Below are 23,400 nucleotides of genomic sequence, written 5' to 3' on the forward strand. Positions count from 1 at the left end.
AAAAAAAATGTGACTTGTCTGAAGGCCCAGTTTGAGAGCTTTGAATAAAGAGGTTGCAGGGCCTCTTTGGAAAGAGAGAGGGAAAGAGAGATGAATCTTCTGGAGAAGTGAGTGGTTCTTTATATTCTTATTTGTACACTTAATTTCCAGATCAGATGCTGATCAGAGAGTAAGCATATGGTCATTTGGTGCATCTAGTATTTGAAGGATGAACGCTAGCTGTTTGTGTCAAAAGGACTATATAAGTGATGTGATGACTTGCAGTATTGCCTATAGTTTGCTGTATGTGTTGGTAGACAAGACAGCTGGTAGCAGGCTGATTTGTGACATAGTGGTCAACACTGTGGCGTACATGTAGAGGTTGCCACTCATGTGATCACTAATATGCGAAAAACAGGTTTTGCCCATAAAGATAAAGATTGCATTATCCTCCGGGATTTCTTGAGTTAGTCTCAGATGTACATATAAATAATGAGATTGTGGGATGTAAAGGAGGATTAATCCCCTGTGAAAGTGCCGGATTACTGATTTTTGGATTTGAGTGAGTCCCTGTTGAGGCCTTGTAGTGGACAGGATATGTAAAATGTGGACTAAAACTAGGACCCCTTCTCTCCTTCAGAAATTTAAAGAACTCAGAAATAAAATTTAAAAAATCATCCATAATGACAAAACAAACTTCTATGCCAATCCTCCCTCTACTCTTAAATCAGACCACAAAAAAATTCTGGAGCTCTATTAATCAGACTCTACATCCAGGAAACCCTTCCCCTCCAAACCCATGTCCCAAATAATCATTTTATAAACTCGATAACCTCCATAATAAATTCTCTCCCCCCCCAGCAGCAATGCTAGCACCCTCACAAACTCAATACCTCTTTCCAACCCTTCTAATTCCTTCTCACTTAAAGCAGTATCAACTAACGATATAAAATCTTTACTCTCTAAACTTAAACCCTGCTCCCCTTCAGTTGACAACCTACCCTTCTATTTCTTGTAGATTGCCTCTGAACCTCTTGCCTGTCCTGTATCTACCTTGATCAACCGATCAATTTCTGAATCCTATGTCCCCACAATATGGAAAATTTTCTTTACTTTACCCATTCACAAAGGCGGTAAATCCTCAGGCATATCTAACGTCAGACCAATTGCCATACTCTCTCCTCTCTCCAAAGTCCTAGAGAAATGCATTCACAAGCAGGTAATGCATTACCTTCACCAGGAAGACTTTCTCACATCCACTCAGCATGGTTTACGTCCCAAGCATAGTAAAACCACTGCACCAATATCCTTCATCAACACCGTCTCCCTTGCTCGTGATAACAATAAACTTATCTCTTGCCTATTCCTTGACCTTTGACACTGTCACTCACCCTCTCCTCCTGGATAAACTCACTAACTTAAACTTCTCTCCCTCTACTATCTCCTGGTTCTCCAGCTAGCTCTCTACCTGCCAGCAATCAGTTAAATGGCTCTCTGCACTACCCCCCCCCCCCACTGTACAAATGCATGTCCCCCCAGGGGTCCATTATCGGACCACTTGTCATTAATATTTTCACCAGCTTACTCTACTCCTCATGTCCTCAGTCATCTCTTGTGCAGTAGGCTGACCACTCTACAGTTATAACCATTGCTGACAACCCAACTGACCTCCACTCAGCTACCCAGGCATATTTCCACACCATTGAGACATGGCTTAGTGATAACAAACATACTTAATCCAAAAAAAACTAAGCTCCTACTCTTCCTCCCCAAAAACTTCACCTCACTCAAAAGTACATTTACCATTTTAGCTAGCAACAGCATCACATTCTCAGCTGAACCTAGTACTAAATTGCTAGGTGTCACAATAGATGATCAGCTTAAGTTTGATCTACATATTGCTAACTCTATTAAAAAAAACTCATCAGAAACTTGGACACCTCTTCCACAACAAGAAATACCCAACCAACACAGCCCTAAAAACTCTCAAGCTGTACTATTTCCAACACTCCTCTACAGCTGTCACATATCCACAAACCTAAACTCTACACTTATTTCCAAACTTGAAACTACCTACAACAAGGTCACCAGATTTGCAGCAAACCAAACCTACAAGTCACACCACTGCTTAGCACTTCAGCAACTAGACTGGCTAGAATTCCCTCACCCGCTCCAACTTTATCAACTACAAATCATTCACTCCATCCTCTATCTACCCTCCTCCTGCCCCAGCCTCTCCTCCATCATATCTAAATATTCTCCTGCTAGGACTCAACGCAGCTCAGACCAAGAATTATTACACATCTACAAACCCAAAATAGGATGTCTTCTCTATAACTATATCCCAGCTACATCCTGGAACTAGCTCCCCTTGGAAATAAAGTCCCTTCACCATAGCAAGAGTTTCAAATTAGCCGTAAGAAAATACCTAAAAAAAATGGTCTTGCCACTGTAGCCATCCACCCTGAAACCACTATCCTTCCACCTATTTCACCACCTCACTCTAAATGCATCTCTAACCCTGTACTCCTACCTCTTCCACTACTTTCCTTCCTCCCTCTCTAACCAATCTTGATTCTTTCAGCTCCAAAATAACCTACTTTATCTAGTCTGTCTAAAAGGTGACCTCTACTCTATTTCCCTTGTATCTTCAACTAGCTATTTGAATGTCTTTTTTTCTAAACTCCAAAACAACTAGATACTACCCATTTAAAGGGATATGTAACTGGTTTCAAAATCCTCTCCTGACTATTAAATTATTTTGTACAAAGCAGTTAAAATAATATTGTAACAAGTCTCATTCTTCTACTGATTGTTAATACTTTGTCACAAGTCTCATATTCTTCTGCTGATTGTTAATACTTTGTTTATTCCATGAGGAGATTTTCTTCTGGGGTCTCTGCTGAAAATGAGCCAAAAGCTCAGACTGACTAACCCGGTCAACAAATGTAAAATAAGTAAATAAAATAGTGTTTTGTTGGTCATAGATACATAGATAAGTACTAGGCTAGCAGCTCTTGTGGGCCATTTTAAACCTAGCCAGTTTCCCTTTCAAAGGGCCCTGTACCGTGTATTTATGAAGTTGACACCTTAACCGTTCTACCAACCCCAGTCACAGTTATGATGGTCCACTCCAAAAACAAAACAGTCACACTTCCGCTAGGAAGCCCCAGAACACTTGAGTGGTTTGGGCTAAACTTAGTTCAAGATGTGCAGAAGTAAACTGCTGGCAGCAGCACAGGAATATATATATATTTTTGTTATCTTGGTCTTTCTCTAATCCCAGTGTGACTCTGACCACAGTCAGCTAGTAGGATTCCCTTCACCCTTTCAGAGTGAGGATATACCCTAGAAAATGTCCACCCTGCATGTGGTGGCACTTCATGAGTAGGTCGTAATTTTCTTTGGGCTGCAGAGGACCACATACTAATTTCTTTCTACCCCTCAAGTAGTACAAGTCAGCTTTGCTCCCTAGTATAACAGTGCTTTGACTATTCCTTAGGTTTTTATTTGCTGTACTACACTAGTTCCTCTGCATATTAATTTCTTTTTAATTTGGTCATAGCAGACGTCCTTACTGAAAATTAAAAGCATTCTGCTTTCTCCCCTGTAGTTGACCCTTATGTGCCATAATAGATGTGGGACTGCATACTAAATCCAATACATCTTTTTTTTTTTTTTTCTTACTAGCACAGCCCCTGATTGGAGAGAGAATATGGTCTGTGCAAAGAACTACACCTCTTTCTGTACTCTAACCCAATAACTATCTCCCCACTCCGTTAAATGACCTCCTTTACTGCTCTGCACCTCACACCTTCACTTTCTTGTATCCTTCTTCCCTCTTCTAATATTGTTCTCCATTCTTTTCACTCCATTCTACTGCTTGCTATACTCTCAATTCTACTCCTACTTTGGTGTAATTAAGCCCCTGCTCTTCTACTGCATGCCCAACACTTGCATCCAGAATCTGTAACTCTATTCCTTCCCTAATAACATCTTTCTCTTCTTACTTCCCTATAATTTTTTTCCCACGTCTTTTTTAACAAGAAACACCTTTATTATATTATCACTTATGACATAGGCTGTGATATATTTATATAAATGAAAACAAACCATATTGACATTTTTAGTTGCAAACATTAGCATCACTTATGATCTCTTCAGTCATTGCCAGTCAAACGTTCCATAGCTCATTCAAATCGTGCCTTTTCGACCTCATTCCTCTTCTAGAATGTTGTTTTGCATGTATTGTTCCCACAGTTCCCACTTTTTTCTATGTAATTTATTCCTACTCTTTTCTAAAGATCCCATTTCCAGTTTTACCTCTGTTATTATATTCACCACTTCTAGTACAGTTGGCTTACATTTTGATTTCTGTCTTCTAGTAATTTCTTTTTGGTAGCCACCATAGTTAAACTCAGCAATGCTTTACTATGTCTAGGCAATTCAGATTCTGTATTCTAGCTCAAAAATAATTTCCTTGGTTATGCCAGTTTGCTTTTTTCTCTCTCACATACATCTTACTTCTTATTTCTAACACTCCTTTTCACTGTTGCCTTTTCTACTTGCACTGTACTACTCAACACTTTTCATCTTACACTTTCAGAACATCCCTCCTTCACAAAACCATCCTTACTGTTCAACCTATCTCCCTTGTTGTACTGTTTCACCCTCAGCGACTATGTTTATCAATGTTTCATCGCCTCTTTCTCCTACTATGCCACCTTACTACTACTGCACACTTGTAACACATACCCAATCATCTACATCAAGCTACACCATTAACAGACACATTAACCTCTCCAATATGACGGTTGTTATAAACTTACTGACCTGCCCAACCACTACCTGAGGCATAAAACATTTAGCTGTTCTGTTTACTGTGACATAACTGGAATGAATTCAAAACAATCATTAAACTGACAAATTCTTTTACCATCTTTTCAAAATGTGCACTGTGTGGTGACACTTACCATAACCTAGGGCCCATATCTCCATCCATTTCACCCACTCCCTTAACCCCAAGATCCAGTATTATATCTACTGAATGACTACATTTTCTCTCAATTAACATCCATAGCATCCTAAAAAAGTTTCCAGTTTACATGTCTGGCTCCTGCAGTACTCACCAGATATTGCTATTACTGAAAGACAGCTAAAACCCCATTATAAAATATCCTGAAATTCTAGCTGCTTGCTACAGTATTTGCGGTGGCAGACTACAATGAAGCTGAAAGTGTCGTTTTATATTATAATGCTGTCATTTTCTCTCCCTCTAGTAGCCCTTTTATAATGTTCCTGTAATAGTGAACTTCTTACCTCCTTTCTCAGTGTAAATGATCGTAAAAAGCTGTGTAGTGCTCTCTGTAGTCCTCCAGGAAACACTATTGACACACTTGAATTCTGTGCTAGATATTGGACAATTTTTCTAAAGAAACTGTTATTTTTGGAGATGTTAACATTGGCAAAATCTTACAGCCACCTCTCCAACTTGCATGGCTTCTAACAACTTATTTATTCTCCAGCACACTATAGTAAAGCTAATAATAATCATTCCATTCTTTACTGGATTCTAATTTCTGATCCTTGCATAGAATCCTAGGAAGTTACTAGGCTAATGGCCCTAGGGCCCTTACAAACCTAACTAAGTTCTTACCCTTATTTGATGATCAGCACCTATTGCCCCTGTCCACAGGTGGACCCCCTGGGTGAATTTACAGTCATCCAGATTGCATTTGAAGAGGACCAGTGAGATGTTCTGTTTGACATGAAGTGTAAGTCTGTTTCAAAGGTGTGGTAACCTCTGGGAGACGAACCTGTCCCTTCAGCAGGTTTTGTTAATGTCACATACCGGGTTAAGGTCTTTAGAGCGAATAACCCATGTACCATTTAACTTACAGGTATGAAGCATTTCCAGTAACACAGGGTCCGAGATTGCCTTATGTGCAAGGCAGAGATCACCTCTTAGTAGTCTGTATGAAACAGAATAAAGTGGCAGTGATTTCAGACAATCCCCATAGGACAGATGGTAAAGACCTTGAATTTTTCTTGGGAGGAACCTTTGTGATTCTCCATTTGCTGCAGGTAGAAAGGTACATACTAAAAGGGGCGTTGTAGTCAATTATTGACCCGATGAGGGAAGAGTACAAGGAGCTAATAACTTTTTTTTTTCCGGAGGCAATGCCCTAACATATGAGATGAGCAATATAGAATGCCCGTCTTACCACTGTGAAGACATGGTGATCAAAAGTAAGGTTGCTGTCAACCTGTGTGCCCGGGTCTCTCTCAGCTGAGTGCATACTTAAGGTGTTGCTATTTATGTGGTAGTTAGCAGGAACATTGCTTTTACTGAAAGGAATGATAATACATTTTTTTTGCATTGAGTTTAAGGCCATGACTTTGGCACCAATCATTTGTTTGTTTGTGTAAGACCCTCTTGTAGGCTGTTGACATCATTTGGAGATTCTATGACCACTCCCAGTTTGCAGTCCTCAGCAAACTTTGTCAGCCATAGACCTTTGGTTTTTGCTTGTACTTCGGAGAAATAGATTCCAAACAGTAGAGGTCCCAGGACTGATCCCTATGGAGCATCACTGGTTACAGGTCTGCTGTTGGAGGTGGATTCCCCTACTTTGACTATGAGTTCTATTAGTGAGCCAGTTAGCAACCCATGTAATGATATAAGGGTTGATGCCTAATTAGGTGAATTTGTCAAAGATGCCTGAGTGGGGGATAGTATTAAATGCCTTGGCTAAGTCCAGGTAGGCTGTATGCACAGATTTCCCCTCATCCAGGGCCTTGGTGACTGTCTCAAAGAAGTCCACCAGGTTTAACAGGCATGGTCTCCATTTGACAAATCCGAACTGAGTAGGGTTAAGTGTTTGGAGATTATCTTTAATAAGATCCATGATGATTTGCTCCATGGCCTTGCAGATAATGCTAGTTAGGCTAATAGGTCTATAGTTCCCGGGCCAGTGGAAGCACCACCTTTGTACAAGGGAATAACAGTCGCTGTTTACCATTCAGCAGGTACAAAGCCGGTGCTTAGACTATGATTGAAAAAAATACCCAGTGGTGTTGCTAATTTATGTTGGAGCCTATGTAGGACGCAGCCTGGGATGTTATGAGGTCCCATAGATGCTGTGTTTTTGGCCTTAGAAAGGGCATTTATGACCTGCTGTTTAGAGATACAAGGTAGGGGACAGGTGGTAGAGATGTCATGGGGTATGTGTGATAGAAACAGGGGAGTGAAGTTTTCATAGAACCTGTCAGCCAACAGGTTAGCTATGTATAACTATCTGTTCTGCACAAATCTGTGCCTTTCCTTTTAGGTTACGGATGTAACTATAGAATGCCTTGTGGTTGCCCTTTGTTAAGGAAGCTAGTGTGGACTTGTAGTTTCCTTTGGAAGAACTTCACAAGAAGTCTTATTTGCTTGTTTAAGCTGAGGAGGGAGCATTTCCAGTTTAGGAGGGCTCACTCCCTCATACTGTTAGCAATTTCTTCCTCTTATTGTAAAGCCTGTTAATGTCAGTTGTCCACCAGGCAGGTTTGCTCTTCCTTGAGGAGCTTGTTGTGGTCCATCAGGTATGGCCAAGTCAGTGCAGTTATACAGCTGTTTGTATAAAGTTGTGGTGTAGAGCTCAGCATATTTGCCAGTTTCATCTGAGGGAGGAGGTGCAGTGAAGTTATTTATACCATCCAGTAAGAGGTTATAATCTGCTTTGGAGAAGTTTTTCAGTTTAGTTCTGCTGGGGTGGGGTTAGGTGTGAGTTTGAATGAGACCAATATGTGGTCAGATCTCACCAGGGAGGACCTCACAGTGGGGGTGGGGGTGTCAACCAACTCGTCCGGTGCGTTGGAGTTAACGAAGTCAAGGAACTTTTGGGCAAATGAGTTTGAGCACGAATAATTTACCCAGTCAATGGATGGGTAGTTAAAGTCGCTCAAAACCATGGTGTTTGGATGTATCTTGATAGACTCAAGTAGATCCATATAGGCAGAGTGGGTGTCCTGTTTCATGGAGGGGGTCCTGTAGCTGGCAGTGACTTGAATAGGTGTCCTACCAACAATAAATTGCACCTGAAGTGTCTCCAGGGAGTCATAATCAGTCTGGAGGTATATTTATCTTTAATGAATATTGATACACTGCCTCCTGTAGTTTTCACACCTTCAGTTTGAGGTCTGAACGTGTGGAAGCAGGTGTAACCCGGTATGACTGGGGTTCTTTACACAGCTTAAAACCAGGTCTCTGTGACTGCATAAATGTTTGTGTCATCCAAGGTGAGGACAGCTTTCATGGTGAGACTCGTAGTGTTTAGCAGCATAACCTTGAGGTTGTTTTTAGATGGAATTTTTACATTGGGAATTTTGTTCTTGAGACACTGCCTAAAAAAGGCACTATGGGGGTGGCAAGAGCCCTAGCCAATATGTTACATCAGGAGTCCTGTCTGATTCTCTTATCGATCACCATGCCATATTCACCAATAGACAAATCATTCAGCATGCTAGGCATCAGTACAGATCAACTCGTAATCTCTCCAACTTTCATCCTGATATTTTCAATGATCTCCTAAAATCCTTACTCCTGGATGATAAATAAACAAATTCAGTAATATATTCCTGAACACCTTAAAACATCCTTACATCCTTGCCCCAACAGTAAAGAAAAGAGTGAAAAAAAAAAAACTTACTGCCTGACTCTCACATGGCACTAGAAGCCTTGTGCAAAAGGGTCACAAAGTTTAAAAGTTGTGGCATAAAGAAAAAAATCCTCAAAACTTGCAACACTATACAGCACTTCAACAGTACGCTAAGAAACAAATCTATTTGGACAAAAACTATTACTCAAGTCCCCAGGAAAATCTTAAACATAATCCAAAAAGATTGTGGTGCACCAATAAAGAAAATTCTACAGCCTGTTCAGTATCACCCAAACCTTTGTCCAGATATCTTGTGTCTGATACAGCTGCCAAGTCAAACTCTTTTTGATAGTATAGCTTCCCTTACCTCCAGCTGCCTCCACATCTCGTCTGAACCACTCATTTCATATATCTCTGGGAATACTGGCTCTTTGTTTCAGCTGGGCGCTACGTCGTATGTAAAACAATTACTAAAAAAAATGATGTCCTGCTCACCCTCTGCAGACAATTTTCCTACTTGGATACCTTAAATTTGCTGCCAGTTCCATTGCATGTTGAATTTCAGTTCATATTGATAGATGATCCATCCAGTAATCTGTTGTCCTTGCCCTATGGAAACATTCTACATAATTCCCCTCTATAAGGCAAATCTACTGACATATCGATCTTTAGACCAATTGCCATCCTGTCTTCCCTTTCTAAAATCTTGGAAAAATGTATTCATAAACAACTCCTCCATTACCTCTTAAAAAACTGCTGACCCCGACACAGCATGGATTTAGACCTGTCCATAGTTCAACTACTGCTTTTTGTTTTTAAACTATTGATGCCATCAAAAGACTAGAGACAATGGTAAGTTTATCCCTTCCCAATGACACACAGTTCCTCACAAAAACACCCATTACAAATGTCTTCACTAAGCACATCAGATATCACACTTCTATGATTTTCTAATTCTTTATCTGAAAGTTATCAGTCTGTAAAATGGCCCCCACCCCTCTCTCCATACCTTTCAGTTAAAACCGGTGTACCTCAAGGCTGTATCCTTGGTCTTCTTTTCTTGATAGACTCAAGTAGATCCTTCATCAGAAACCTGCATACTTTCTCTCAACAATCTCACCTTGCTCAGTATGAAGAGACTGCCACCTTTGCACATCTCACCGTGTATCCCATCTCACCTTGCTCAGTATGAAAAGAGACCGCCACCTTTGCACATCTGACCTATCCCATCTTCAAACCATTACTCAAGGTGCCTTCAACTCTGTGAAACTGGCTTCGTAATAATCAACTTCTACTTAACCCCCCCCCCAAAAAAGTACTGTTTTTGCCAAAGTCATAAATTAATGAGAAAAAAAAATTATATTACCTCTCTGAACAATATTCGTATTGTTCATTGTTGTATCGTATATCGTATGTATACATACCAAACTGCAAGGTGTCGCAAAAGATGTCTGTTTAAAGTTCTCTCTCTGTGTATGTATATATATAATATATATATATTTTTGTTTTTATTATTATTTTACATTTGTTAATGGGTAGAGTCCAGCTGGGCAAGTAGCCCGTTTTCAGCGGAGACCCAGGGAGAAAAGCTACATAACAATAGTGCAAAAAAGATTACATTTTTTTAAAAAGAATCTACAAAATGTTTTAACAGTTGCCAGCAATTACAATTTGCAAAAGTGATTGTAAAACAGAAAAACATTACATTTCCTTGTATAAAACTACATAAAAAAAAAAACATATCAAAAGCTAAACATTTCTGTCTCCATCAGGATTACCCTAACCACCACATATCTTCTACCATCTCTCCCGTATGATTCTTCCATCTAGGAAAACCTTCTGATTGCTCTGAAATTGAAACTATATAATAAAGTAGCAATAATAAAGTGGCAAGACTTGCTGCTAATCTGCCCCATAAAACTCATCACTGATCTGCAGTCAGAGCACTCAACTGGTTAGAATTCCTCCGTCATCTAGCTCACACACAACTTCTTTAATACATGAATACATACATAGTCTGTCTTTTTGCCCAGCTGTTTGCTCAGTTCTTAACAGTTATCTCCCTAATTGTCCTTTACACTGTCAGGATCAAAATTTGCTTGAAATTTATAAACTTAAAAAAAAAAACGTATTGGACAAAGTCTGTACTCACACCATGTAGCCAGATTGTAGAATTCTATCCCAGATATAATCAGTTTTAGCTCTAGCATCTATTTATTCAAGTCTACACTCAAATAATCTCTCACCAAGTCATGGCTATGTACTTGTACTACACCTGGTTAATCTCCTGTATATTTCATTTAATGTCCCTGTCACTCTTCTTGCTAGCTAAAAAGATACCCAAGCTCTTCCCCTATGTAGACTAACCTCCTATATTTATGCTTTTTATGCCTTTTCTATATCCCCTTTCTCTAACTTCTCTCCTACCTTGTATCATCTCCAGTCCTTCTCATACATATCTATATTTTTCTTCTTTTTCTCACCCCTCCTCTATTTTCCTCTTTCTACTTTTCCCCTGTCTCTTAACTTCATACTATGTTTATACTTGTTTCTCTATTCTTTGTCTTCCTCCAGAATCTTCTCCAACTTCACATTAGTACCTATGTGACAAGCAGTTCCTACTGTTACTGTCCTATTCAGTGTCTTTGAATCATATATCACCTACCATCTGCTTTTACTAATTCTCTACTAGCTGTCTTCTACGTGTAATATTTTCTTGCACTTACCATAACTTGTAATCTACCTTTTTGTTTCAAAAATTGTCTACATAATTTTTCTTTTAGTTTGAATAGCATATGTACTTTTGATTAATTGCTGTACTTTAATGCTTTTATCCTGTGATAATTCTGGAGCTTTTCTTCCCAGGTCTCCTTTGAAAATGGGTATTTTTACCCAGATGGACTTTTTGGTTAACTGTTAATAAATAAATGAAGTCCTGGTTAGGCATCATCATTGGTACATACTTTTAGCACCTGTGTTTCAATTAGAGACTACATATGACACCATACCAGCTGATATGTCTTGCTAAGTAACATGTCTGAATTTCCTCAAGAAAGAAATGCAGCAGTAACCTTCTTTTCCCCTTAAACCTATATTTATTGAAAAAGCATCTGGCAACCCATTAAAGTACAAGAGGCCTGCTGGGATTCTTAGTCGAATTATGTCTAGGAGAAAGAATTGTGCAGAGAATGAAACATTGAGTGAGGATTGTTTTGTACCTTCTGTGATGTCTGCCATTGTTCCCACTCCTGACAAGGCCTTGGATGGTATGCTGACATTGGTTGCTGCGGCCAAACTGTTAGTATAACCTGATGCCAGTGACTTCCATGGCGAAATTTATTCTAAAACTTTTTTTCCATAATTATCCAAGGTTTACTCATTTGATAAGCATCAAAGCTGCATTTTTTCCACTTTGAAACCACTGTTAGGTCTGTCATGATGTATTGTACATGTTTGTGTGACAAAAGCCATTTCAAGTCCACTGTGAAACATAGAAACAGCCGGTCTGAGTCCCTAACTTTGGTTATGTAATTAGACAAGTGTTATTTACAGTACTTTTTGAATGTATGGCTTCTATTTACTAGGAAGCAAATGATGTATGTTGAGGACTGTGATAACTGAAGTGAGCACATATGGTGTATGTGCCGAGGTTGAAATTGCTGTACATTGGAGTAGTCCCCTTACTCTGAGCTACACCAGTCATGGAGTTAGTATGAGAAGTAGAGGGAAGTGGTGCAGGGGATAGAAAAATGTTTTAAACAGGATTACAGCAAGATTTGATGATCATGCTTCAGTTTTCATTGTTCTGAGGCACACATTTATGTGTCCTTAAGTTTTGTCATTGAGCAGGCAGTGTACTTTGTGAAATGTGAATGCATGCATTTTAATAATCAGTTGCTATGTCTTGTGTAAATGTTTTGGCACTCTCATTGTAGACCTTCAGAGATGGTTTAGCAGCTACTTTAATTTCACTGTGATGTCATTTTTTTTTTAAATCCTTGCTGTTTCAGTATTTTTCTTCATGCAGCATTGTGACCATTCATTTTAATAAGAATACTGTTATAGCTGTCTAGGAAAAAATAACACATACTTTTTTTCATAATAGTTGGACATTTTATGCAATGAAGAAATTTTGGGAAAAGACCACACACTTAAATTTGTAGTTGTCACAAGATGGAGATTTAAGGTAAGCATCTATTTATTTGTATGCTTGTAAATGTTATCTGTTTTATTTTTTGACAAATGTAACTTTAATAGCTTTGGTCCATCCTCATCTTTTTCCAAAGCAAAATCAGGAAGACACAGTCTTGGCTTGGAGATGCTTCTGCTACTCTAGTATTAGATCATAGAAGCAAATAGTGTTAAACAGCGTCTAATATCAAACTGTGCACTTGAGTGTATGGCATGTGATGTGTTTTGTTCAGTGTATATTACTGCAGATGTACTTTTCTACATTACAGGTAGTGGTCAGTCTTGTACCATAGTGGATCATTATTTTAGCTAGTATGTCATTCTAAGTGAAGATATTTTACTTTTCATCCTCATGTCAGACTGGTCCTGTGTGTGTCTAATAATGTTACACCAATGACATTTAGGTATGTTGTTCTAAGTGAAGATAGCTTATTTTCATATCAGACTGAACCTTTCAGTATCTAATGATGCAACACTAATGACTTTCAGTCACATAATAGACCTGTGAAATTAAGCATGTGCACGTGTATGGATGATAGTTTATTTATTTGTGTTTAACTGAGATAGAGCACCCTGAGCCAGATCTTTGTCAAATTGGGCCCTAGGAAGAGTAATAGCAGCACCCCCCCCCCCAGCCATACCAATATCCCATTAGTTGACCGTCTCTTCTCAATTACCATGAGACACTGTTATGTGTGTCAGTGTGCGTAATATTTTCTTTTTTACTTTTATCATGGTTACAGAGATTTGGATTTAATGTAAAACATTTAATGTGTTGTTCTGTCTCACCTTCATTCCTTACTAGGATGGGTTTGGATCCGATCCTCTGATCCGACTTGGCCTTTATATCCACGCTTGAGGTCTTCTATCAGCTCGTGACTAAACCCTATCCTGGCATGCACCAGGAAACCTCCCCAGATCTCGTTTGCTGCTAAACAAGTTCGGGTGCTCATTCTACTGGCTCTGGCTAAGTATACTCTCTATTATAATCTCTACTGTTACCAATTGCTTATTCTTCACTGTTTAACTAAAATAGTTAGTTTTTCTGCTCGATAGTTTGTTTCTGCTTTTTGTGGCTATTTTTTCTTTCTGCTGTTGGCTGTCATCTTCCATCTAGGCCTTGTTCCCCCTCTCCTGGCTTCTACCTTAAGAGTTAAATAGCCCGTTTAAGTTAGAGGGCTCATATTCTTCTTGTTTCTCTTCCAGGAACCCTATTAAAGACTGTTTGTTTAAGTTAGAGAACTGCCTTCTCCTTAGCCCATTTAAGTTAGAGGGCCATCTCTTTCTCTTTCCGGCTCCTGGGCATAGCCCATTTAAGTTAGAGGGCTGTGCCCTCCTTTAATCCTCTATAACTGTTTTCCTGGTAAAGTTTCTTGCTATTTAAAGTTTTTCCTGTTTAAAAAAACAAAAAAAAAAAAAAAACTTCTCTAGCTAATTTTCCTCTGTCACTATCCCTCTTCTCTGTCGGGATGTCTTCTAAGGATTCAAAACTGTTAGGTTTCAAAAAGTGTGGGCAGCAAATGTCCTTAACTGATAAACACACAATTTTGTCTATTGCCTAGGAGCTGTCCATCTCCAGGAGTCTTGCTCCATTTGTCATTCTTTTAATCACAGAGCTCTTTTGAAGAGGAAAAACAAATTGATACTGAGAGGACTGTTGAAAACCCCCTTCTCAGAGGCTATACAAGAAGGTCTGGGTTAACTGATGAATCTCCAACTTCAAAAACAGACAAGTCTGGGAAGAGATCTTCCTCTTCTAGTGCTCTGTCTGAGCCATCAGAAAAGGTTGCCAAAATTTTGACACCGGATCCTAAGCCCATCGAATCTGAGAAATCTACAGCTCCGACACCATCTGTCTTGGTGCCGGTATAGTTTGAGTTGCAGAGCTGGTCCCCAGTCTTGGAGCCATTCTCATCTACTCTAAGATAACCAATATTACAACATTCCAAGTCTCCAGCCCCCTCAACTCAATCTTCCAGGAGTCTGTCTAATGATGATGTGGGTCGAGTGGTAAGGACACCAATTTGGTCAGCACTGTTATCGGATCCAGCCCCTGAGGGCTTCAGATCTGACCACATCCTCCCCTTCTGCTCCAATTTCTCCTCCAATCCGACCTCAGACTTCGGAGTCAGAATGTCCTGAGCTGTTATTAGTGGAACCATCAGACCCAAAACCTATAACAGGATCTTCGGATCCGACTATTGCTCTGACATCCTCTACTCCAACGGAGCTCAAGGAGTGTAGGAGCCGACGGTCTCCAGTCTGTCTGAGGAGGCTAGTCAGATCGGACAGCTGTCAGATCTGACCTTGCCTGTCAGGGCATTGGCTCAGGTGAACTTGGCTCCTACCTCAGCCTTCAGCCATTTGTCCTTGATTCTGGGGGTTCCCTCAACTTCGGATCCAGGGATATCCTCTGATCAGGGACGGGGGCTTTTGAGGTGGTGAAGAGAGTACTATCTACACAGTTCCGCTGTCATCTCCAGATGTTATATCCCCAAAAGCACCATTATCTGCCTCTATATACCTTGCATCCACAGGGACGCAGATATCCTAGGTCTCAGGATACCCCACAAGGCACCCCCTACACTTCTGAAACCTCTCCAGGGTACCCCTCTGAAGAGGATCCTCAGAAGAGATTATGCAAGAGGAAGCATTTAGACTCCCCAGAGGAGTTCATCACTTCTGATACGGACCTCAAAGCTGAAGGGTCCCCACGGTCACCTTCTGATGATGTGTCCTTCAGAGACATCTTGGAAATCCTGAAACAGAGAGGTGGCTGGAAGTCCACTAATCCTTTAACAGAGGAGTTCATATACCTGAAGGCCTTTGGATATCACTCTTCCTCCACTTGGGTGTCTCCACCTTTCGACAAACTTATGGACCTAGTTTCTCTGAAGATGTGGGAGTCTCCAGCTTCAGTGGAACCTGTTATTAGGAGGCCAAATAAGTTTATCACACCCCCATCAGACAAAACATTTTTAACTAAGGGTGTCCCAGTATATGCTATGGTGGTAGTGGCAGCCACCAAGAAGGAACTCTGAGACATCTTTTTCTGTTCATCCACTAAACAAGAATTCTCATGCAATGGACAGATATGGAAAGCGCATTTTTTCTTCAGAGACTTTTGCCCTCAGATCTCTGAATTACATTACCCATTTTACTAGATTACAGAGAGACCTCCTGAAAGGGCTAAGAGGTACTGTCCAATGTTCAGTAGCTGAAGGGGGTTTCAGATAGTTTCCTTCCAGTTCTCTACCTTAAACTCAGTTGTCAACTCCTCCATGAGACTGATTTCTTATGCAGCAAGTTAGAGCAGCAGGTTCAGGAATTTCCCTACGGAGACATTCTTGGATGCACTTGTGTGACTCCACGGAGCCCTTTAAATCTTCCTTTGTGAATGCCCTATTCGATGGCTCATCACTGTTCAGACCCAAAGTCAAGGACACACTAAACAAGTGTGAGTAAGAAGGAAATACACACTGCCATAGAAATCCATTTTTCCCTGCCTACCAGACCTTATCCCCAAAGGTCAGAAAGGAAGTGAAAAAATGTGGTTCAGAAATTCTCCGAGAGCTTTCCAGGACATGTGGTGAATCTTCCCCTAGGGGCAGAGGGGGAAGTAGTAATGGAAGATGCCAGTCACACAGCAGAGGGGGTCCGCAGAATCAGGGCTACAGAAAATCTTTCTTTGTTCAGCCCTTTCAGCGCTCCTGAAAGGAGGCCCACCTGTCCATCACTGGAGGCAGTCAGGGGCCACTTATCTTTGTACCCAGAAGCTTGGCAACAAATAAAAGACAAATGGGTACAAAGCATCATATTCAGAGGTTACTACATACCCTTTTCCTTCCCTGTCCCAAATATAAAAAAGATCCTAGACATTCCACCCAGTCAAAGGGAACAGGCAACATTAGAAATTCAAAAGTTGCTAGACGAGTCATCCAAACAGTTCCCGCAGACCAAATAGGATCCGGAACTTACTCAAGATTCTTTTTAGTTCCAACAAAAACAGAGGACTGGAGACCAATTCTGTATCTCAGCAGCTTAAACAAATGAGTAAGAAAGTGCAAGTTCCACATGATAACACTGCAGTCAATGCTCCCTTTTCTGGGACAAGACGATTAGATATGCTCCATAGACCTCCAGGAAGTGTACTACCACATAAAAATGGACAGGCAATCCAGGAGGCACCTGTGCTTTTGGGTGGGAGCCAGTCATTACCAGTTTCGAGCTCTGCCTTTTGGCCTCACTACACCCCCCAGTGTGTTCACCAAATGTATGACAGTAGTCGCGGCTCACTTGAGATGCCTAGGATTCTGGGCGTTTCCATATTTAGACGACTGGCTCCTAGCCACCACCATCGAGCATCTACTAATAAAAGCAAGAGACACCACCTTGCATCTCTGCTGTCACCTAGGAATTATGATAAACTATAAGAAATCTGCCTTGCTGCCTTCTCAGCATTTCGTATTTATAGGAACAGAATTGGATTCAACAAACATGATGGCCAGACTTCCTCCAGAAAGAGTTCAAGTTGTACGATGTCAGATTTTCAGTCTTCTCACGAAGAAAAAGGCTCAAGCAAGGATAGTCCTTAGTCTTAGGGGTCATGGCAGCAGTAATAACTCTGATCCCCTTAGCATGTCTACACATGAGAATTCTCCAGTGGCTACTGTACTGGTCGATGCAGGAATTGCCGATGTCCGACAAAATAATAATAATGGAAACTTGCAAAAAGGACCCTCGTTGGTGGCTTTATTCCACTCATGTGACTCTAGGTCGACCATTTGTACTTCCCCAACCAATGGCCACAGTGACCATGGATGCTTCTCAGATAGGGGGGGGGGCATTATCTGGGAAAGATAGTCCAAGGCACCTGGCAGGATCACGAGACCCATTTGCACATCAATGTCCTTGAGATGAGAGTGGTGTTTCTAGCATTGCAAGCATTCCAAGACTCTGTTCTGCTGGGAACTATTGCAATTTGGACAGACAACATGTCTGTTGTATGGTACATAAACAAACAAGGAGGAACCAGATCTTACCCCCTTTGTCGAAAGGCCCTGAGAGTATGGCAGTGGGCAACCTCCTCCCAAAGTTTTCTGATAGCACATCCTGGGGAAATTCAGCATGATAGCAGACAGACTCAGCAGACCGAATCAGATGCCTCACGAGTTGTCCCTAAAACAGGAAGTAACGGAAAACATTTTCTGAAAATGGGGCCAGCCTTGCTGCGACCTTTTTGTGACATCCATGAATGCCAAATGCAGCAGCTACTTTGCCCTTATTCCCCCTCTGGGGGAGTCACCAAGGGATGCACTTGTTCATGATTGGCCCTCAGGTCTCCTCTATGCTTTTCCTCCCTTTTCACTAATACCCAAAGTACTTCAGAAAGCCAGTTGTTTGGGAAGGGACTTGATACTCTTCGCCCCATACTGGCCTCGTCAGATCTGGTTCTCCTTCCTGTGGCCTCATCTTTGGGAGGAACCTTGGATTCTGGACCCAATTCCAGACCTTTTGACTCATGAGTCAGGAACACTCCACCCTACAATTGACAGCTTGGCTGCTCCAGTTCCAATAATAGCCAGGTTTCCCAACCTCTCCATCAGTTAAACACATTGTAATTTCTTCCCATAAGGCTTCAACAAGAAAGACATATAGAAGCAAATGGAAAAGATTCTCATTATGGGCTTCACATTACCACATTGACCCCTTTTCTGCCCCAGTCAATTCTGTCCTAGAATTCCTAGCAAACTTATTCAACCAGGGTGCAGCTGCAGCTACCATTAGAGTTCTACTAGCAGCGATCTCCACTTTTCATCTAGGTGTATCTGGCCTCGACATTATGTCTCATAGACTATGCAGAGCATTTCTTAAAGGTACTTTATTATTACGACCACGTATCAGAGACCCCTCAGCACCATGGGACTTAAATTTCGTCCTATCTTGTTTATTTTCCCCTTTTGAGCCAGCATCATCTTGCGAACTCAAGTTTTTGACATGGAAAACTATTCTCTTGATAGCAATTACTTCTGCTAGGAGGATGTCAGAGCTACAAGCCTTGTCAATGAGGCCCCCCTACGTACTTTTCCATAGAGGTAGGGAGTCCTTACAAACTTTTGCCAAAAGTATGTTCGGAATCAAATTTGAACCAATCTATAGAGCTGACGGCCTTATACCCAAGTTACGAGAATAAGGCAGAGTACATGTTACATCAACTGGATGTGCATAGACAGGTTTCTACTTGCACAGGACTAAGGACTTCAGAAAATCTGACCAGCTATTCATCTCTTTTTCAGATTCAAAGCAAGGTACTTCAGCCTGTAAGGTGACACTGTCAAAATGGCTTTTAGATTGCATAACTTTCATCTATAAGTCACAAAACAGATCTTCCCAAAAGAGTTAAAGCCCACTGTACTGGAGCCATTGCAACCCCCTCCACCTTTCTGGCTAAACTACCAATTGATGCTGTGGCAACATGGGTAAGATCATATACCTTTATCACTCATTACAAAGTCGATTTGGACTCTAGGAACAGGGCCACTTTTGGTTCCACGATTCTGAAGAATATTCTCCCTTGAGCCACCCAAGAAAGATGGTGCTAGGGATGCTGACCCATCCTAGTAAGAATGAAGGCAAGATAGGACACCACATAAATAAGTTATGTACTCCCCATAATTTTCCATGTGTGTTGTCCATCTTTGCCTTTATTTTTAGATCCCACCCTCCTTCCCCCCAGCCATTTTTACTCATGGAAGACCGAGTTGGTACGATTGGATACCATTATTCTCTGGCCTTCTTCATTGCACTCTGAGTTATTCAACTGTGATTATTTTCATACTACTATTGTAACTGCAAACAAGTTCTGGGGAGGTTTTCTGGGGCATGCTGGGATAGGGTTTAGCCACGAGCTGGTAGAACACTTCGAGCTTTGATATAAAGGCGGATCCGAACCCAACCTAGTAAAAATGAAGGCAAAGATGGACAACACACATGGAACATTATGCTGAGTACACAACCTCTTTTTTCAGATTTTACAGCAAAAGCACCTACAGCCATTTGCTAAAAAAAAACACATTCTCAAAATAAAGACAGACTTAACATGAGGAACAGTAAACTTCTCTTCCCTTTAATAAATTCACATTTATTGAAAAGGCATCTGGCAACCCATTAAACTACAGGAGATCTACTGGGATTCATAGTCAAATAACATATAACGAAGCACTAAGTGGCTATGTGAAGGGTGCGGAAATTCAAAAGACAGAATGTGTAATGCATTTGCTAACAGCCTGGGACAGCCCACTGGACACGTCTGTTTTGAAGAGCAGCCCTTGAGCACTGTTTGGTGTACTGACTTGGTCAGAGTCGCACACCAGACAAAGGTTGAGGGAATCAAACCCTGCATTTCAGGAAAGCGCGCCTAGCCGTATTTTTCTGTGCTAAATGTCTGACAAACGTGCCTGCTGGAAAAAAAAAAGCAAAGTTAAAAAATTTATTCTTTTAGAAGATGACATAATGCTGTTCTCCTTCAGGGTCTTCTTTTCATGAATTTCTAATGGCAGTGATCAGAATTGCTGCTTACTTTCCATATCTGTGATTATCGGTGCCAGTAAGTGTTTTCCACTGTGTTCTTAGTGTTCACAGGGATGCTGTCTAAGCACAGTATATGGGTCTACTTCACAAATACGAAAGACCACATTACTGAAGACGAAGATGAAAAAGTTGAGACGATAACTCCAAAACTTCATTTAAATGAACGACCACATACCCGACATGTTTCCAGTGGTAAGTAATCAGTTGGCCAACAAGGGGAAATTTATCCTTTTCCCCCATTGCAGTGCAATCCTGGAGTTAGTATATTTAGTTAGGGGGGGTGTAGCCCCCAACCTGGGTGGGTTGGAGATTGTGGGGTTTATTTTCTGTCAGTTGTTGGCTCGGTGGATGTTCTTTGTGTTTCACTGTTGCAGTCATTACAGTTGGGTAATCTGCAGGCAGGTTGCCCTCAGTCGGCCTGATTAACAAAGTCTTGGGTCCTCCTTCGGTTGCTGTCCCTTCTTCCATGACGTCAGGGGTATAAAACATGCAGCCGATGCCATTACATCAGTCTTTCTTGCCGTGCGGTGCCAGAAGCAGTTCGCAAGTGCCGATCGGCCGACTCCTGAAATGTGTCGGGTATTTAGTTATTTGTTTAAATGAAGTTTTGGAGTTTTTGTCTTGGCCTTTTTGTCTTCAGTAATGTGGTCTTTTGTGCTTGTGACGTAGACCCATATATGTAGATTTTACTGCACTGCTGCAGGCTGCAGAGATAATTCAATAGAGTACACACTATAATTAATTGAAGCTTAATAATAGAAGCATGTCCTGAGCGATTCTAGTCCTAATCTTATTTTTGGAAAACCTGTTCTAGTGGGTTACTTGATGGGGGGGGGGGGTCATATCAGACTCTGACACCAAGACATAGACCCTGACCTTTTGTGTGTGACCTCTAGTCTACCTAAGACAAGTGGTAAGTCATGAATCATAATACTGATTTCTAGAATCACTTGTCATATCAGGTGTGCCCTTTCATTCCTTGTAAGTGAGAGTAGATTGCAATTTAGCTGTCACATAGACTGCCATTAGGGAATTTTTCCTGCTTATCCCTTTGTCTGCATATACATCTAGTTAATATTCCCAAAGGATAGACATAGCAGGTGACAATAACCCCTTGATAGCTCTCCTCCTTTGTAAGCCAGATGTGTCCATGCAGGTCTTGGTCTCCACAGGAGCTGCTTTGTTTGGGATCCTCATCCTGAGACTTGCACCTTACTGCCACACTCCAGGAAGAGGTGAGTGGGCTTAACCTCAACACTCCTCTCCCGTCCTCATCTTTGGGCCACTAACTGAACCAGAATCTTATGGGTCATTGTAAGGGCTTCATCCCTCAGTGCCAAAAACAGGCTACAAAGATAAGTCTGCTTCTGCTGGTGCTGTTAGTCTTCCTGATAGACAGACTAGCTTTCACTGTGTGCTTTGTTTACTCTTTATTACAAAAGCCTCAAATTTTCATCTTTTTTTTTTTTTTTTGTAAACCAGACAAATCGGTAAACTGTTACATTTTAAAATGCAATTGTATGGGACATATTAAAAAGATAATTTCATATTGTTTGGCATTTAGACCAAACTGTTACATTTGTAGAAAGTGTTTGTCCATTATTATACCTGCTCTGTTGTCTGATTTTATGTAAATGTAGGCGGTTGTGTTGAACTTCATTTTATGCTTGTTTTTATTATTTTTATTTTATGTATATCAACACAGTTTGTATTATCTGGTTTTGACAGCAAAAGCAAAATCTGACATGCACAGTCGCCCTTGTAATTTTGTCAGTTCAAGCTGAACGCACACAGTTCAGTTGTCACACTGAACAGGTGTCCTTTCATATCCCCTAAGAACAGTAGCAAGATTAAAGTGCAGCATTATGCATCCTGTACCACGCAGTCATCTGACAGTCTGTAATGATAGGAAACTGTGACGTACTTAAGGTAAAGGTATGTGTGCCTGAAACCTTTGGTCTCCGTTGCTTACTAAAATCTTTTAAGTCTTGTCCAGTTTTGCATACATGCAGCAACTGTGTGCGTTTGTACGCTAGTTATCTATACATAGAGATCTCCAAGGCTGGTGTGTTTTTGCTCAGTGTAGCTAAAAATAATATATTTCAGCACTTTCAGGTCTTTATATTTTTATTTTAAAAAATTGTCAGTGGTTTAGATTGAAACAGCATAATGTGTTCCCAGAGACCTCAAATTGCTGAAAGGGCTTTAGTTGTCAGGCTCATTAATGTGGTCATTCCCTACTGAGACAGCAGTTAACATAAAAAGCAAATTTCAAAAGTGCCATACCCCAAGTTTTTCCATCTTGTATTTTTAAATACTTATGTATTTACTGTCATTTTTGTTCAACCGCAAAGCAAGTAAGGAAGCACAATTGGGTACAAGATTCAAGTTCAAATTCCCTTACATACATGTTCAAATATAATTTGATGTATATTTTGCATTTGTTTGTATTTTATCCCTCCTACATTACTGTTATTATTCACTGTGCCAGGGATATTCCCTTTTTCTGTGTTCTCACTTCTTTGTACTTTCATGCACTGATAGGGAATATCAGTTGTTTTACTTTTGCATTGTTTTGTGTACTTAAATGTTTGTGTTGCACCAGTTAATCTTGTATTGTCTTGATTTTTCAAAAAAGTCGTATAACTATGCTGTGTTCACCTTGCTGCAACTATGTATAATTCATATATTCTCACTGTATGCCATAATGCTAACATTACCTGGATTTTCTTATTTATTATTTGTTTGTTGCAGTTTGATAACCGGGTTGATTGGCTTGGCTGATTGACCATTTTCAGCCACAACCTGGGCTCTAAGGGAACAGCAAACATTAATGACATCTCAACATACATTTCAGAAGTAGAAGTAGCACTAAACAAAGGTAATAATCAGACTTATAGGTTACCTCATGCTTTGATTAATATAAAGGATTATGATTGGGCTGCTAGTCATAACCTGCTTATTGTGTATGTGAGACACAGATGCCAAGAAATTCACC

The 23,400-nt window shown here is 40.6% G+C and overlaps 1 protein-coding gene across 1 annotated transcript in view; it reads left to right on the plus strand.

Annotated features, from left to right (window-relative positions):
• Window positions 1-23,400, plus strand: part of PCGF3 (polycomb group ring finger 3) — a 664,227-nt gene that overhangs the window by 545,353 nt on the left and 95,474 nt on the right. The window contains exon 7 of the mRNA XM_044064482.1: window positions 12,727-12,807. Within this exon, the coding sequence (XP_043920417.1) occupies window positions 12,727-12,807 (81 nt within the window). The remainder of the gene's footprint in view (window positions 1-12,726; window positions 12,808-23,400) is intronic.

The sequence above is a fragment of the Protopterus annectens genome, chromosome 2.part2, assembly GCF_019279795.1.
Source record: "Protopterus annectens isolate FY-2018-M chromosome 2.part2, PAN1.0, whole genome shotgun sequence".
NCBI lineage: Eukaryota > Metazoa > Chordata > Ceratodontiformes > Protopteridae > Protopterus > Protopterus annectens.